The sequence below is a fragment of the Phoca vitulina genome, unplaced genomic scaffold (assembly GCF_004348235.1).
Source record: "Phoca vitulina isolate PV1807 unplaced genomic scaffold, GSC_HSeal_1.0 scaffold16, whole genome shotgun sequence".
Taxonomy (NCBI): Eukaryota; Metazoa; Chordata; class Mammalia; order Carnivora; family Phocidae; genus Phoca; species Phoca vitulina.
The window spans coordinates 38395339-38410906 of record NW_022589719.1 but is presented as its reverse complement, the minus strand read 5'-3'; the positions used below and the strand labels follow the sequence as shown (position 1 = coordinate 38410906).

The 15568-nt window shown below is 47.6% G+C and overlaps 1 protein-coding gene across 1 annotated transcript; it reads left to right on the top strand.

Annotated features, from left to right (window-relative positions):
- The first annotated feature begins 35 nt into the window (after positions 1 to 35).
- On the top strand, positions 36 to 12955 carry PSMD13 (proteasome 26S subunit, non-ATPase 13). The gene is made up of 13 exons (XM_032414661.1): positions 36 to 201; positions 1458 to 1536; positions 5056 to 5090; positions 5176 to 5231; positions 5471 to 5514; positions 5698 to 5784; positions 7714 to 7885; positions 9076 to 9155; positions 9235 to 9360; positions 10920 to 10982; positions 11596 to 11676; positions 11835 to 11951; positions 12493 to 12955. The coding sequence occupies exons 1-13, from the start codon at positions 107 to 109 to the stop codon at positions 12586 to 12588; spliced, it is 1131 nt and encodes a 376-aa protein (XP_032270552.1). The 5' UTR covers positions 36 to 106; the 3' UTR covers positions 12589 to 12955.
- The last annotated feature ends 2613 nt before the right edge of the window (positions 12956 to 15568 follow it).

Genomic DNA, 15568 nt, shown 5'->3' with positions numbered 1-15568 from the left:
CCTGCCTCGCGCGACGCGGCACCGGAAGTGAGTGAGCATTTCCGGCGGCCATCCCCGCGGCGCTGACACCTCCGCAGTACAGCCGTCCCAGGGTCTTCTTGCCGTCATGAAGGACGTTCCTGGCTTCTTACAGCAGAGCCAGAGCTCCGGGCCCGGCCAGGCCGCCGTGTGGCACCGTCTGGAGGAGCTCTACACGAAGAAGTGAGCGCCCAGCCGAGGGGCCGCGGGCCCCAGTGATGGGAGAGCGAGGCAGAGAGGGGGCGACGGGGGGAGGGGCGGGACTGTGATGGACCGAGGGTGCTGAGCCCCGCGTGCGGAGAGCGGGAGCAGGCTAGGCCGGGGAGGTGCGCCGAGAAGGGAGAGGGGGTGACAGCCCACGGGGACTGAGGAGCAGAGCCACAGGCAGAGTTTGGGGGCCTCGGGTTAACTGCCATCCTGACCGAGGGGCTGTGACTGAGGTTCTGAATTCCCCTTCCCCTGGTATTACGAAGAGGGTTCAGGGCTTTAAAGGATGTTCGCTCTTGATTCCAGTCAAACAAGCAAACACCCTTTCTGAGGTCTGGCTGCCATGCATTTTTGAATAGCAGATTCTGGTGTCAGCCTTGGTATCGTGTGGCTGTATCTACGCCATCTTTTCTCAGCGGTCTGGAGCGGATAAGCGAGAGCCGAGTGCAGTTTTGTTTTTTCCCCTGTTGATTCTGCAGCTGGTTACACACTGGGTTTCATCCACGTCTCCCCACTCCCATGGACCCTACTTTCCATTACATTTCATATTGGGCTTTGTGCTCCTGAGATCTCAGAGTTCAGGCTTATTTAGAAACAGGATGAATTTTATAACAAATTGTCTGTTGCTAAGCACCAAGCTCTTTTTAAATGAATAGAATAAGTTGCTAGCATTGTTCCATAGGAAAGTACACCTCCTGTAATAACTTCCCTGTTAACAACCCTAGCGTTCAGCATTGTGCCTTTTACACAGAAAATGAATACATTTTTGGATGATGTTCAGCAGCCTTCTGCTATTAGCGTTTTTATTTGCATTCTTAAAAATTAGACTTTGGTTTCAAATGTGGTGTCATTTTTCTAGAGGTTTATTCTTTTGCCCATTTAATCCTTCATTTGTCCCATATACAGTGGAGGAAACAAGCTCACTTTACGCTGCTTCCCTGAGATAATCAGCTAATAAGTAGAAGAGCCAGGATTTCAACTTAGATATGTGTGATTCCAAATTCTTGGTTTCAGTCAGACCTCACAGTAACTCTTGAGGTACTCTAAAAAGATGTTCTCCAGGGTGGCGTACCGTTGACTGGTAGAGCCAGGTGTATTGGCGTCTGCTTTAGCTTTCTTCCTGTTACACAGTAGGAACTGGCTACTATTTGTTATTGGATAGGACCACCAAGGCTGGAGGTGTCCGTGACTGGATATTAGTTTATAGGTCTTAAGGGCCTTATGTTTTTCAGGTTGTGGCATCAACTGACACTCCAGGTGCTTGATTTTGTGCAGGACCCATGCTTTGCCCAAGGAGATGGCCTCATTAAGGTAAATGATTTGCCATGCTAGGTCAGATTATATAAATATAAGTAACTTTTAAAAATAATAGGCAGGCTTTTTATTAATACACTATACCTACTCAGCAGTCAGTATGTCAGGTACTGTTCTAAGGGTTTTGTATATTTACTCCTTTACTCTTTACAGCAACATTGGGAGATAAGCACTACTGTTATCCTATTCGTTGATGTAGAAGTTAACACCAAGAGATTGAGTAACTTGCCTTGGATCACAGCTGATAGGTGGTAGAAGAAGCTTCAAATACAGTCTGGCTTCTTCTGAAATCCCTGCCTAAAATCCTGTCTTATAGCATAGGATGCCCTGTATCTTATTGTTCATAGACTTTTTTTTTTCAGTACTGTACTTTTGGAAACTGTTATTCAAAATTGAAAGTGCAAAATCAGTGGGGGTGGGGGTAGGATATAGTGGAAGATGACCATAGGAATCTTATAGATAACCGTCATCACCACTCTTCCTTCACTCCCACTGATTCTGCTTACTTACCCAAATGCTTTCTCTTCGGTAGCGTGGAAGATAGGGCCTCTTTTGTGCTTCACTTGGAGGTGGGGAGGTTTGGAGGGAGAAATCCTCTGTAGTAGAGCACTTTTAGAATTTTTGTTAACGGGGGAAAAAGAACATTCTCTGCCCCAGCCTTCCCTACACTCCCTAGCAAACCCCCACCACTTTGTTCACTGATAGCTTCCTTTTTAAAATCTTTCTTGACATCTTTGATGCTTTCTCTCTCAGATTCTGAATGAATCAGAGATATATACCTGCATTGGAACCAAAAACTAGTTCTTGATGGCTTGAGTTATTTGCCCTGGATACATTACTTTATATGTGCTCACAGTGAAGCTTATCACATTATTACCCCACCACCTGGGACCCTAAGATTTTCTTGTGTTTTATACCCACCAGTTTGACATTTCACTACTTCAAAGGAACTTGTATTCATCTGTACACCTAAAGATTTTGCTGGGCATTCTGTCTTCTGGATTATGTGGAAAAATGATAAATTAGAGCTATCTTCATATTTGTTCCCTAAGGTTCTATATCATAGCGATGAATAATTCATGCTTACTCATCTCTATCCTTTGCTCTCTTGTCTTTAAATCACCTTCTACACAGAGCAAAATATTACCTCAACCCCATGTAACGTAACACTTAGGTCAGCAGACTGGCGTTTACTGTTTCAGTGGGCAAGCAAACCTTTAAAAATTGTTGGGACTCAGCCCACAGAACTTTCAGATACATAGTGTTCATGAATCTGCAGTGACCAGTAGTAATTTTGAGTTTCTTTTTTCTTTGGAGGGGTTTTTACATAAATTGTAATGGATATCAGAAAAGTTAGAATACCCTCTTAATGAAGAAGATATCTTTGAAATAGTCCTTTGTAATGAAAAAGCCATTTTATTTAGATTGCTTTCTGCTAGGTGCCAGATTTATCTTTCTTAAAGATTTTATTTATGTATTTGACAGAGAGAGAGGGAGCACAAGCAGGGGGAGTGGCAGGCAGAGGGAGAGGCAGACTCCCCACTGAGCAGGGAGTCCGATGCAGGGTTCAGTCCTAGGACCCTGGGATCGGGACCTCAGCCGAAGGCAGACGCCTAACCGACTGAGCCACCAGGCGCCCCATGCTGGGTGCCAGATTTAAATAACTAACTGGCTGCGGTACCCTCCCCCCAGTTTTACTGAGAAATAATTGACGTATAATAGTGTATTAGTTTAAGGTGTACAATGTAGTGATTTGGTATATGTATATGTGCAAATTGATCACAGTAAGTCTAGTTAACATCCATCTCACGGTTATGCTTTTTTTCTTCTCGCGATGACAACTTTTATGATCTACTCTCTTAGTAACTTTCAAATGTACAGCACAGTATTGTTAACTGTAGTCACTGTGCTGTACGTTCTGTTTCCAGGACTTAATTATCTTATGACTGGACATTTGTACCTTTCGACCACCTTCAGCCATTTCTTGCACCCCTCACCCCCTGCCTCTGGCAACCACCAATCTGTTCTCTGTTATCTGTGAGTTCAGTTTTTTTAGGTTTCACGTAGAAGTGAGTCATACAGTATTTGTCTTTCTTTGTCTAACTTACTTCACTAAGCAAAACGCCCTCCGGTTTCATCCATGTTGTCACAAATGGCAGGATTTCCTTCTTTTTTTTTTTTTTTTTTTTTTTAAGATTTTTTAAATTTACTTGACAGAGAGAGAGACAGTGAGAGAGGGAACACAAGCAGGGGGAGTGGGAGAGGGAGAAGCAGGCTTCCCACTGAACAGGAAGCCCGATGCGGGGCTCGATCCCAGGACCCTGGGATCATGACCTGAGCCGAAGGCAGACGCTTAACCGACTGAGCCACCCAGGCGCCCCAGGATTTCCTTCTTTTTATGGCTGAATAATATCCTACACTCTGTGTGCATATGCACCACATTTTCTTTCACAGGGACATTTCCATCTTTCTGTCTTCACATCCCAGAGGAATCGCAGACTCTCCTTATCCAAGTTGACCCCATCTTGATGCTCCCTCTCCCCACTTTGCCCAGTTACCCGCGATAAGCTCAGAGGTCATTGTCAGTTCCCCTTTCCTTTCCTGTGACCAGCGAACCTCTCAGACCCTTTGTCTACCCTCACTCTCCTGTCTTGACTAGTAGCCTCAGCTGGTCTCTGTCCCTCCCTCTGTTCCCTCTCTATCCTTCCTGCCCCCAGTCATGCTTATAAAGTAGAAGTGTGACCATGTGTTTCCACTGGCTCTGGTTTGCCTTCAGGACAAGGTCAAGCGCCAGTGCCTCCCACTGTCTGTGTCCTTCAGAAATGCTCCTAAAACACAGTGCAGTGTTTCTTCAGTGCTTTTGCACATGTTTGTTCCTGTCTGGAATGTTCTCCCAACTCCATACCTCCTCTCGCATACCAAATTTGTCCAGCTCTCTAACGTTCTTCCTTCCTTAAAACTCAATTATCACCATTTCTGGAATAATCCTCTATGGAACCTCTCCTTTTGGCTGATCCAGCCATGTGTTTTTTTTCCTCGCTGTAAACTCACAGTATTGTCACTTACTTGTTTACAAGTCTGCTCTACTAGGCCAGGAACCCTTGAAAGTCCGACTTTTATTTTATACATTCTGTGTCTGTAGTACCTAGCAAAGAGCCTGCGTACGTACTGAAGTGTTTGCTGAATGGCTAAAGATTTGGTAGTGTAGGCTGCAACCCTCTAAAATCTGAAGGTTAGTGAATCTTTCAAACTGATAATCTGTTTTACCTAAAATACTTTGGAGAAAATATAGGAATTGGTCTCTAGGAGATTCTTATAGGTCAGGGATCTAATTCCCGGGAAGAAAACCATAGCTTTCTTCAGTAATCCATTGGTGATTAATAAACCCAAATACGGGTCTCGTGTCATTCCGCCAACATTTCTGCAGCGCCTGCTCTGTGGTGGGCGTGGCGGTCACGTTTAATTTTGTAGATTGAAAGACATCCTGTAATTACTCTACGTGTTTTGGTTCCACAGCTTTATGAAAACTTCATCAGTGAATTTGAACACAGGTAAAACACCTTTGTCAGTTTTTTACTTTGAACATGAAAACATAGATGCTTAATGACGCTCAGAGACCGGTGGTTTTTATTTCAGGGTGAATCCTTTGTCCCTGGTAGAAATCATTCTTCATGTAGTTAGACAGATGACTGGTGAGTCTCATTTTGTGTCATAAAGGAGCAGATCCAAATGGTAATTAAAATGATTTTGAAATATAAGTTAATTGAACTTTTACATTTTGATAGAAAATGCCAGATTCTAAGTTACGTTTTTATTATATTTTATGATCTAAACATAAAGATTATCCTACCTGTATTGTGACTGGTAGGAACCAATCTCTAAAGATACTCTGTTGGTGGTTCTTCTGACATTGTTCTTCTGCCGTTTCTAGATCCTAATGTGGCTCTTACTTTTCTGGAAAAGACTCGTGAAAAGGTAAATACGAAGTCTGAGCCAAATCTTTAGAATGTGCGTGACTTACGGTTTTGTGTCTGCGCTTGCTGTACACACTTGGTAGAGACCAGCGTGTCTCTCATCCTGTAAGTGAAGCCAGTGTGCAGGTGTTTTGTTCATCTCCTGCCCACACTTCTCAGGTCCCCTTGTTTCTGACATCTGTAGGTGAAAAGTAGCGATGAGGCAGTGATCCTGTGTAAAACTGCGATTGGAGCTCTAAAATTAAACATTGGGGACCTACAGGTCACAAAGGTAAGCGTGCCATCGTACAGGTTTGTCTTTGGTTTACAAAGTGGTTTAGGGTTATGGGGGGAAAATCCTGTTTCTCCAGTTTACCTTTTCAAGTGATTTTAAATTATAGAAAAGTTGCAAACATAGCACGAAGAACTCTGATATATCCTCTCTCACACTCCCATTGCTGACATTTCTTTGCCCCATCATTCTGCGTGTATGCGTGCGTGTGTGCGTGCAAGTTTTGGTTTTGGTTTTCAAAACCATTGAGAGTCAGTTGCTGCTATGAGGCCTGTCATCCTTTAATATAAGAGGACTGCCCTGGGCAAGCACAGCACACCTGTCAGCAGGAGGCTCCAGACAGCCCCAGACCGTCCACATGGGCCCTCACTGACCAGGGTCAGCCCACTCACCATGACAGGTCACAGGCTGCTCCTCCACCCTCTCTGCCTCCTAATCCTTGTTGAAGTTTCCTGTCTCTTTCTTATTTCCATTTCAGTGTAATTTGGGGGACAGATGTGGGTATGGGTGGCAGTAAGACCAACTTATGTGGTCAGTCCACTTTGTTGAACCAGAGACTACCTGTGTTTGTTTTGGGTTTGGGTTTGGGTTTTTTGGTAACCATAATATTTAAGAAAATACTGGGGTAAGTGTTGATGTTCTCATTGCCCTAAAATAACACTTCTTATTTCTTGTTGCTTCCCAGTCTTATCCTGCATGCATACTTACTACATTTTGCTTTGAAATATTTAAGACATATTGAAAGCCATAAAACACTATAAAGAATTCTGTCATGGGTATCCACATACCCCACCTGGCTTAGGAATGAGGCAGCACTGCATAGTTGGAGCTGCTGGGCCCTCAGAGCACATTCATGCACCAGCAGTGCTCCCGTGCGTGTGTTTGGTGTTCCTCGTGCTTGTGTGGTTCCTGATGCTCACTAGATAGGCATGTGTAAGTCTAAGTGATAATGTAGTATTGTTTTAAGTTACTGGCTCGGTGTGAGGTCTGAGAGTCATCATGTAGGTACCTGTGACCATTCATTCTTAGTGTTATTTGGTGTTTTACTGTTACAACTGTTTCACAGCCTATGCATCACTCTCCTATTGAAGGGATTCAGGACTTTTTCCTATCACGAACAGTGCTGTTAGTTACCGTTGTTTCTGTGCCTGGCTCCTTGTGTGTGTGGGCAGAATCTCACCAGCACACGTGCTTGGAGGTGAGGCTATAGCTATAAGGTGTATGCTCCACGCCTCTACCAGATGTGGTCAGACCTTTCTCCAGGATGGCTCACGCTCCCCTAGCACCATACAAACACTTCCAAAGCTCGTATCTTCAATACTTGGTATTTTCAGACTATTTAATTCTTGCCAGTCTGGTGGAGATGAAATGCCATCTCATTGGGGGCTTATTGACCACTCCATTCGTGTCTCCACTTCTGTAAATTGCCTGTTAATATCTTTCCTTTTGCCCATTTTTTTCTGTGTTGCTTTCCTCCTGTTGATTTGTAAGAGTTCTTTATATAGGGGCGCCTGGGTGGCTCAGTCGTTAAGCATCTGCGTTCGGCTGAGGTCATGATCCCAGGGTCCTGGGATCGAGCCCCATGTCGGGCTCCCTGCTCGGCGGGGAGCCTGCTTCTCCCTCTCCCACTCCCCCTGCTTGTGTTCCTGCTCTCACTATCTCTCTCTCTGTCAGATAAATAAATAAATAAGATCTTTGGGGAAAAAAAAAGAGTTCTTTATACAGTGTTGGTCATACTCCCTGGTGGGTTACGTGTGCAGTAAATGCCTTTGCCCAGTCTGTAGCTTGTTTTTGTTCTTTTTTGTGTGTGTCTTGGATGAACTGAAGTTTTCCATTTTAACATAGTCCTGTCTATCAGTCTTTGTGTCATATATTTCCTTAAAAGTGCTTTAAGTTAAAAAGAAGGGCGATCTTGCTTCCTGCATGTAGGAAACAATTGAAGATGTTGAAGAGATGCTCAACAACCTCCCTGGTGTGACATCAGTTCACAGCCGTTTCTACGACCTCTCCAGTAAATACTACCAAACAGTCGGGAACCACGCGGCCTACTACAAAGATGCCCTGCGGTTTCTGGGCTGTGTCGACATCAAGGACCTGCCAGGTAACACGGAGCCACGGAAGTCCACGTCGAAGGAGCACGCTCTTGAGGCATGGTCGCAGGTCTCAGAAGTTACTCTGCTGTATCCGTCCCTCACTGAAGAAAGCCCAGGTGGTAGGGGGTGGGAAGAGCCGTGCAAGCATCAGTTTCTCCCTGGGTCTGCCTTCAGCATTTAGCTCAGGGGAAAACGAGGCCGCGCCCTGTAGTCCTTCGCTGTTCCTTCTCCAGTCTTTCCTGTTCTCTGAATCGGAGGCCTTTGTGAGAAGCACAGCGACATCAGCGTCTTGGCCCCTGCAGCACGAAGGGCATGGTGAAACCCTGCACCTGAGAATCTTGTGCCGGAAACTGAACAAGACCCAGGGGAATACCTTAGAAAAATCTTTCAAGTATCTGAGGAATGGAAAGAAAAATGAATGATAGTTTTGGGGAAAGTGCAAGGAGGGTGTTTAGAAATATGAACCCATTTTAGATGTTTCTCACAGTACACTGTTGAAGCTGTGGAGACCAGCAACTCCTAAAAATGGTAGTGCAGTTTTAATTCCTGCATCTCAAGAAAAACATATTGGAAAAAGCAAGTAACGCAGTCAGGAGAGTGGGGAATTGTTGTATGGGAACAGGAAGTAGGTTCACTCTATTCTGAAAAGAGGCTGGATGAGTTGACTTTAAGAGAAATAAGAGGTAATGCTTCCAGGAAGTAGATTAACTACTTAAATAGAAATAGAAAATATAAATAGAGTCATGTAATTTAGGTAGAAGTAAGTAAACGAATGAATATGTTTCCCACAAAACCTGTATATGTGGTTCCAGCTATAATCTGAGTTGATCCAGTGCTGTAAGAGAGAGGACTAGTGGGGCGCCCGGGTGGCTCAGTCGGTTAAGCATCTGACGCTAGGTTTTAGCTCAGGTCATGACCTCAGGGTCAGGGGATCGAGCCCCACGTCGGGCTCCGCGCTGGACATGGGGCCTGCTTGAGATTCTTTCTCTCCCTCTGTCCCTCCCCACCTTCCCTCTCTAAAAAACAAAATACATAAAATAAAAATTAAAAAGATAAAAATTAAAAAAAAAAGAAACGTGTTAAGGTTTTGTGATATAACCATTCCAGGGAGTGGTTTCTTTACTTTTGGGGGGTTTTTAAAGGCAGGCAGGACTGATTCTCGTAACTGGGTGTCACTGGAGGTGTGTTGTTGCCGTAGTGTCTGAGCAGCAGGAGAGAGCGTTCACGCTGGGACTGGCAGGACTTCTTGGCGAGGGAGTTTTTAACTTTGGAGAACTCGTAAGTGCACCCTGGGCACAGATTTCTGACCAAGGGGGAGACTGATTTTTTTTGCCAGCTAACCATGTCCTCCTTGCAGCTCATGCACCCCGTGCTGGAATCACTGAGGAGCACCGACCGGCAGTGGCTGATTGACACCCTTTATGCCTTTAACAGTGGCAACGTAGAGAGATTCCAGACGCTGAAGACCGCCTGGGGCCAGCAGGTCAGTCATGGGAAGGACGGCTGAGCGCTCCTACAGTGCCCCTGGCTCTCCGTCATCCTGCGTCCGTTCATTGATTTAACAGATGTTTTCTGTGCACCTTCCCTCTACACCCCAGGCACTGGGGAGACAGGAGATAAAGACAGGCCGGTCTTGCTCTCATAGAGCAGGTGGTTAAGTGGCTAGTTACAGTAGTAACTCAGTTACTATGATAGTGCTCAGTGCTACCAACAGAATATGATAGGGGAGTGTCATCTGGGTGACGGGTGTCACAGAGGACCCAAAAGGAGTAATGCTCTGTGTCTGCTCTTAGGTGTGAGTAGGATTTAACCAAGTGAAGAATATGAGAAGAGTATATTCAACAGAGGAAATGAAGCTTTTAGCATGTTGCTGAACTGAAATAGGGTCTGTGAGGCCAGAGTGAGTGAGTGATGAGAGCCGGGGAGAGCCTGGGGTTCGGGAAGGCAGGACAGTCTGTACAGGAAGGGAGTGGTCAGTGTAGAGGGAAAGGGGTCAGCAGGGGAGAGGGCACTGGGCCAGGAGAGGAGCCTCTAGGAGGTGTGAATTAGGGAGAAGAGGTGTTAACAAGGACCTGAGCTTTCATAGTAAGTGTATTTTTTAAATGAAATTATTAGAAGCAAATATTACTAAATTGTTCACAGTGATAGGAATTACTGTTTTTGTACTTTTCAAAATAAACTTGTAGAATTCACACATAATGGAGCCGAGTAGATGTAAATGGGCTGTGAAGAGGCAGAAAACAAGACCAGCCAACCCTAACTATAGTCTGTGTGTTGATCTCTGAAAGAAACAAATGTGCCACTTGGAAAGAAAGATGGCTAGCTGTAGAAACGTAAGGAAAGAAAGAACATCAGAGGTGCCTTGCCCGCAGTATCTGTCTAAGCAGCGAGAGCCCATTTGGGGGGAGTGGGCTCTTGGTGAAGAGTTTGACTTGTCCCATACCTGTGGCAGAAATGTCCCTGGGGGGACTGCCTGTGTTGGGGTGTGAGTTCCTAAATGTTTGAATCAGGGAACCCATTCTCCCTTTTTGTCTCTGCTCAGCAGTGACCCGTGACCTACCTGCAAGGTGACTGTGCAGGTCATGCAGAAGGGCATGTTCTGGTTCTCACGACAGTGCTGCTTTCATCACAAGTTAATGACTTGCTCTTTCAGTTCAGAACAACTCCCTGGAACTTGAGGAATGTGTTCCTCGGAGGCCCCACTTAACATGGAGCTGAGCAAGCAGGCCGTGCACCTGGGCCTGCTCAGGCACAGGATGGGTCCTTCCTTGCCTTTCTTAGTGCCAAGAGTCTCCTTGAAACGCCTGCACCTGGGTCCTACCCCCTGGTGTCTGTGGCATTAGTATGCATCTTACCTGGTAAATGCCTTATGTGGGAGCACAGCCTTTTGAGGATGCACCAGTTAATGGTGTCCTAAGAAAAGTGAGCCTCCATGACCCTACAGTGTAAGGTGTTTCGATGTGCCAAGTTTCTTTTGTTCGATCTGTTGTAGAAAGAATTTCAAAGCCCGGGTTAGGTAACTGATATCTTTCTACTTTTCAGCCTGATTTAGCAGCCAACGAAGCCCAGCTTCTGAGGAAAATTCAGTTGTTGTGCCTCATGGAGGTAAGCAAGCACCCAGGAACCACTCTGATTTCAGACCCTGCAGGTGAGCCCACGGGGTCCTGCAAACTCTCCAAACCTCCTGTGGGGATATTTTGGCCGCACCCCCTCTCCACTACCTTCCTTTTTCTTCTGGCACCATTGGCTTTTTTAAGTTTGTATTTGAGTCTCATCTTAGATAATGCCTCCTCAGAGAGGTATTCCCTGCCAGTCTGAGCTAAAGTAGCTGCCACCTCATTATATGTGCCATTTGACATGCTCTTCTGTGTTTCCCGACTAGAATTTAAGCTTCTTGAGGAAATGGACCTTACATTTCGGGCCACCACACAGTTCCCAGCTCAAGGACAGCCCTGGCGCACAGCAGCCTCAGGCACTTGCTCGGGGCATGAATACTGACCATGGCCAACAACTGCTGTGAAGCTTATTTCACCTTATTATCTGAGCATGGGAAGCTTGTTCCTAATAAGATACATGGCTAATGTTAAGGAAAAGTTTAGTATGTGGGATAGTAATAAGATCTGTATTTTCAGAGCAAGAATTGACAAAAACATCCTTATCAGTCCGTTCTCTGACAATTTTTATTTGGAAAAATAGTTAACAAAAAATTTTTTTTCAGATGACTTTCACACGACCTGCCAATCACAGACAACTCACTTTTGAAGAAATTGCCAAGAGTGCTAAAATCACTGTGAACGAGGTACAGTTGTTGGACTCAGGACGGCCCAGTGGTAAAGCTGCCGCCCAGAGGGGTCGGAGCTCCTATAAGCTCCCCAGACTCCAAACCACAGAAGACACTGTCTCCTTCCCCCACACTTTAGGGCCTTGGGGTGACTCACATCACCCCTCTTTGAGCAGGTGGAGTTGCTGGTGATGAAGGCGCTCTCGGTGGGTCTGGTGAAAGGCAGCATTGATGAGGTGGATAAGCGGGTTCACATGACCTGGGTGCAGCCCCGAGTGTTGGATCTGCAGCAGGTAACACATAGTTCATTTCTGTGGGTGGTTCGGATGGTATCTGTGCTGTCTTAGTTTCGCTTGGATGGATGCCATTTAGGAAGAAAGCAGTATTGACGAGAGATTTCAGAGAATATATTACTGCTGTGGGGACTAAGGGTTTTTTAAAGAACCTAATTTAATACAAGCCTGGGGTTTGAACCCTGCATTTAAAAGCTTATCATAATTACAGTGCTGGTTGGGCTGATGATGCCTTTTAATCTTAAAATTGGTACTCTGATCAAATATGTTCCTAGTTCTGTGGTTTGAGCTCAGATCCATCTTGTCCATATTTGCTGGAAATTTAATCCTGTGGATTTCCTCTATTCTTACCTGTTTTCTTTCATGCAAGTTTTTTTAAATGTCCTTGCGATAAGAATTGACTGGGATGATCCCCTCTCACACAGCCCACTCCCCCAGCTCTGGTGTCCTTTTTATTAGTGCTGCCCTAAAGAATTAGCTGGAGATGTACGCCTGGGATTCCCAAGTGTCCTAACACCCGTGTGGTCCTGGTTTGCCTCAGATCAAGGGGATGAAGGACCGCCTGGAATTCTGGTGCACCGATGTGAGGAGCATGGAGATGCTGGTGGAGCACCAGGCCCACGATATCCTCACCTAGTGCCCCCCACCTCACCCATTTGTGGCAGCTGAGAAGATCTGCATTTAATTGGGGATGGGGGGTGGGATTCTGTTTGTGGAGTGGGGACTGTTCTTCCTGCTGTGAAAACAGGACTATCACCGATAGGGGGCCTGGCCGCAGAGAGAAGCCTCCTTTGTGGGTTTCTCCCGTAGCCCACAGTGGGGAGGGGTCACGGGTCTCTGGTGACGAGGCGGGCAAGAGTGTGCATGTGCCCCGAGGAATGAGAAGGAGTAGCCCTGAAGTGTGTGGGGACACCACTTGGAGGCTCATCTCCATTACATCCACCTGTGTGAACATCTCTGGTGTCATATGAGAATGTTCCTATAATAAACGCCTTTGTTTTGTCCTTTTTGTGGTTCTGTTTCCTTAGTCTTAGCTTCCAGGTCAAGCCTGGGCCTAAGAGATTGGAAAGCAGGAGATGGGAGGTAGGGCTTGGTGGGGGTTTGGCCTCAGCCCTCCTTTCCTACCCTGGGAAAAGGGCAGCCCTGCACATACAGGGCATGGGGCCGAGGAAGCAAGTCCTATCTCTTGTGGCTCAGACATGGTGTCTACCCACTACCACCCAGCCAGGGGCTTCTGGGGCCCCGGTGCCCCAGCCAGCAGCCCTCAGCCCAGTGCTGAGTGTCCAGGGAGGGGGTGCTCGTACACAAATGACACAGCCACCAAGTGAACACTGGGTGGAGGGAGGGGTTTAATGCGACCGTTGGCCCTGTGCCCGGAGCCCGAGCTACAGAGCCTTCATGCTGCAGAGCTTCTCTTGTAGCTGTGCACGTGGGCTAAGACCCAGCCTGCAGGAATCAGGAAGCTGAGGAACATCACAGAGAGCCCAATGGCTTGCTCCTGGGTTGAGGAAAAGCACATGTGAGTCCACCAGACCATCACCAGGTCATTCCTGGCTCACTGAGGAAGGCTGTCTACCTGCCCCTCTGTCCCCTGTCCCTGCGGCGTGGGATGCCTTCTAACCAGAGCAGCAGTCCAGAGTTAGAGACATCCTGCCCTGCCCCCTCTGCTCTTGTGGGACCCTCAGCCCAGCCCCAGACTTCTTTTTTGTCAGGTGGAGAAAGCCTGCAATGCACGAGCAAGGACTACTGTAATCATCAGTGTGGACAGCCTCTACAGAGACCCAGACTAGCAGCCCTGGGCCCCAGTCTCTGTGGAGCAGGACCTCTTATCATAGCCCCCTCCTCCCCCAAGAGCCTGCCTGGCCAGGCCATGTGTCCCTCGACCTTGAACTCCTGACCAGACACAACATGTGCCCTCCCTTCCGGATGCTGGCAGACATGTATGTCAGGTGCTGTGCAGGACAGAAGAGACAGCTGAGATTCGGGTCCCACAAACCAGGGCAGGGCCTTTTCCCTAAATGGCGGTCCTGCTCAGAAGCCTGGCTGGAGGAAATAGGACTCCCCATACTGCGTGTGCATTTATGTGCACGCACACACAAGCACACGAAGGCCATCTCACCCGGAGCCAGGTTCCAAAGAACCAGCTATACATCCCCTTCACTCGGATTCCTCCTGAAACAGAGCCCGGGCCCAATCATCCCTCCCTGTTCCCTAAAACAGAGTCCAATGCCGGGTCAGAAACCAATTCTTCCTCTTGACTTGGCCTTCCAGCGGATTCAGAGCAACGTTGCCCAGAACTGGGCCCCTAGGCTGGGTTCAGATCTTAGCTTCACCGGTGATATGACCTTGAACAAATGACCTTCTAGACCTTGGGTTATTGATGCTTAACACAGAGGTAGTTGTCTGCTCTCCTGGAGCACGAGGGTGACTGAGGTCTGTGTTTTTGCCTGTGCTCTCACGGACCCTCAAAGCAGCCCATTCTTTCCCTTCAATGAGCGGTGAATCTGGAATATACCCTGAGTGCCCTTCAAGCTCAGCTGTTAGCACCCCTCATTTGCCAGAACGCAAGTGGGGGCCTGAAAACAGAGAGACCACCATCCCCTCACTGACTCTGCTGGATGCTTTGGGAGTCTGACCTCCAGGCGATGGATGCAAGGACCTCTTTCCTGGGGGAAGGACAGTGTCCCAGCCATAGGACTGCATTCTAGCATGAGGACCACCTCTAGAGGCTGCAGGCCTGAGAATATATTCCTCCTCCCCTTTACCAGCCTGGCCTTCTGTATCCTGCCCCCAAACCCACCTCATCTTCTACACAACGCAGGACTGCCCACTCCCCCTGCTCGAGTCAGCACTCCTACGGCGCTGGAGGTACTCACCGTGGGGGAAGTGGGTGTCCGGGCTGGCTTGGCAGAGACGTGCGCCTTGGGAACTACCCGGCCCCTCAGAGGGGCCTGCAGCAGCCTGCTGGTAAAGGCTAATCTCAGCATGGTAGTTGAGCCGAGCTCCTCCTGGAGTCCAGCAAAGTTCGTGTATCTGCTCACTCGGGTGTTGGGCCTTTTTATAGCTCAAGGCGGGGAGCTGCAGCTGTCCCCTCTTGTCATGGTGCTTGGCAGAGAGGACGCCCGCTTGGAAGTGGGCGAGAGCCAGCCTCGGGCCAGCAGCCTCCAGGCACTGTCCCTGCTGTAGCACCCGAGGGGCTTCGAGCCCTTCGCAGTGCAGGCAGGCTTGGCCCTCTCTTCAAAGGGCCTTCATTTCTCTGTGAAAAAGGCACTCAACAAAGAAGCAGGACCAGGAGAGTCGGAGAGTTTAAGAATGCAAGAGGGGGAACGTGACCTAAGTTAAGAGTGAATCTTAAGTATCTGGGGTGTCAGCTGGCTGCGCCGTGTAGAGCTATTTTAAAATTCTCTAACTTAGGAATTCCTGGCTGAGCTGCCCAGCCTTCTGATTCTTAACTGATGGTCCAGCTGGGTGTTCTCGGAGCCCCGCTCCTCCCAGGCGCAGCACGTGGTGAGTCTGAACAGCCTCCCCGCTGATTCCAGCAGGGCTGTCACTAACACTGACACGACAGCCTTAGTTCCCAGGGGAGACCCTCACGATTGCACCGTGGACAAGCCGAG

Excerpts from the sequence above, each read along its gene's own strand:
- PSMD13 (XM_032414661.1), top strand. The coding sequence starts at position 107 with ATGAAGGACGTTCCTGGCTTCTTACAGCAGAGCCAGAGCTCCGGGCCC. Across the intron at positions 1,537-5,055 it reads AAGGAGATGGCCTCATTAAG|CTTTATGAAAACTTCATCAG; the intron begins GTAAATGATTTG and ends TTGGTTCCACAG. Across the intron at positions 9,361-10,919 it reads AGACCGCCTGGGGCCAGCAG|CCTGATTTAGCAGCCAACGA; the intron begins GTCAGTCATGGG and ends TCTACTTTTCAG.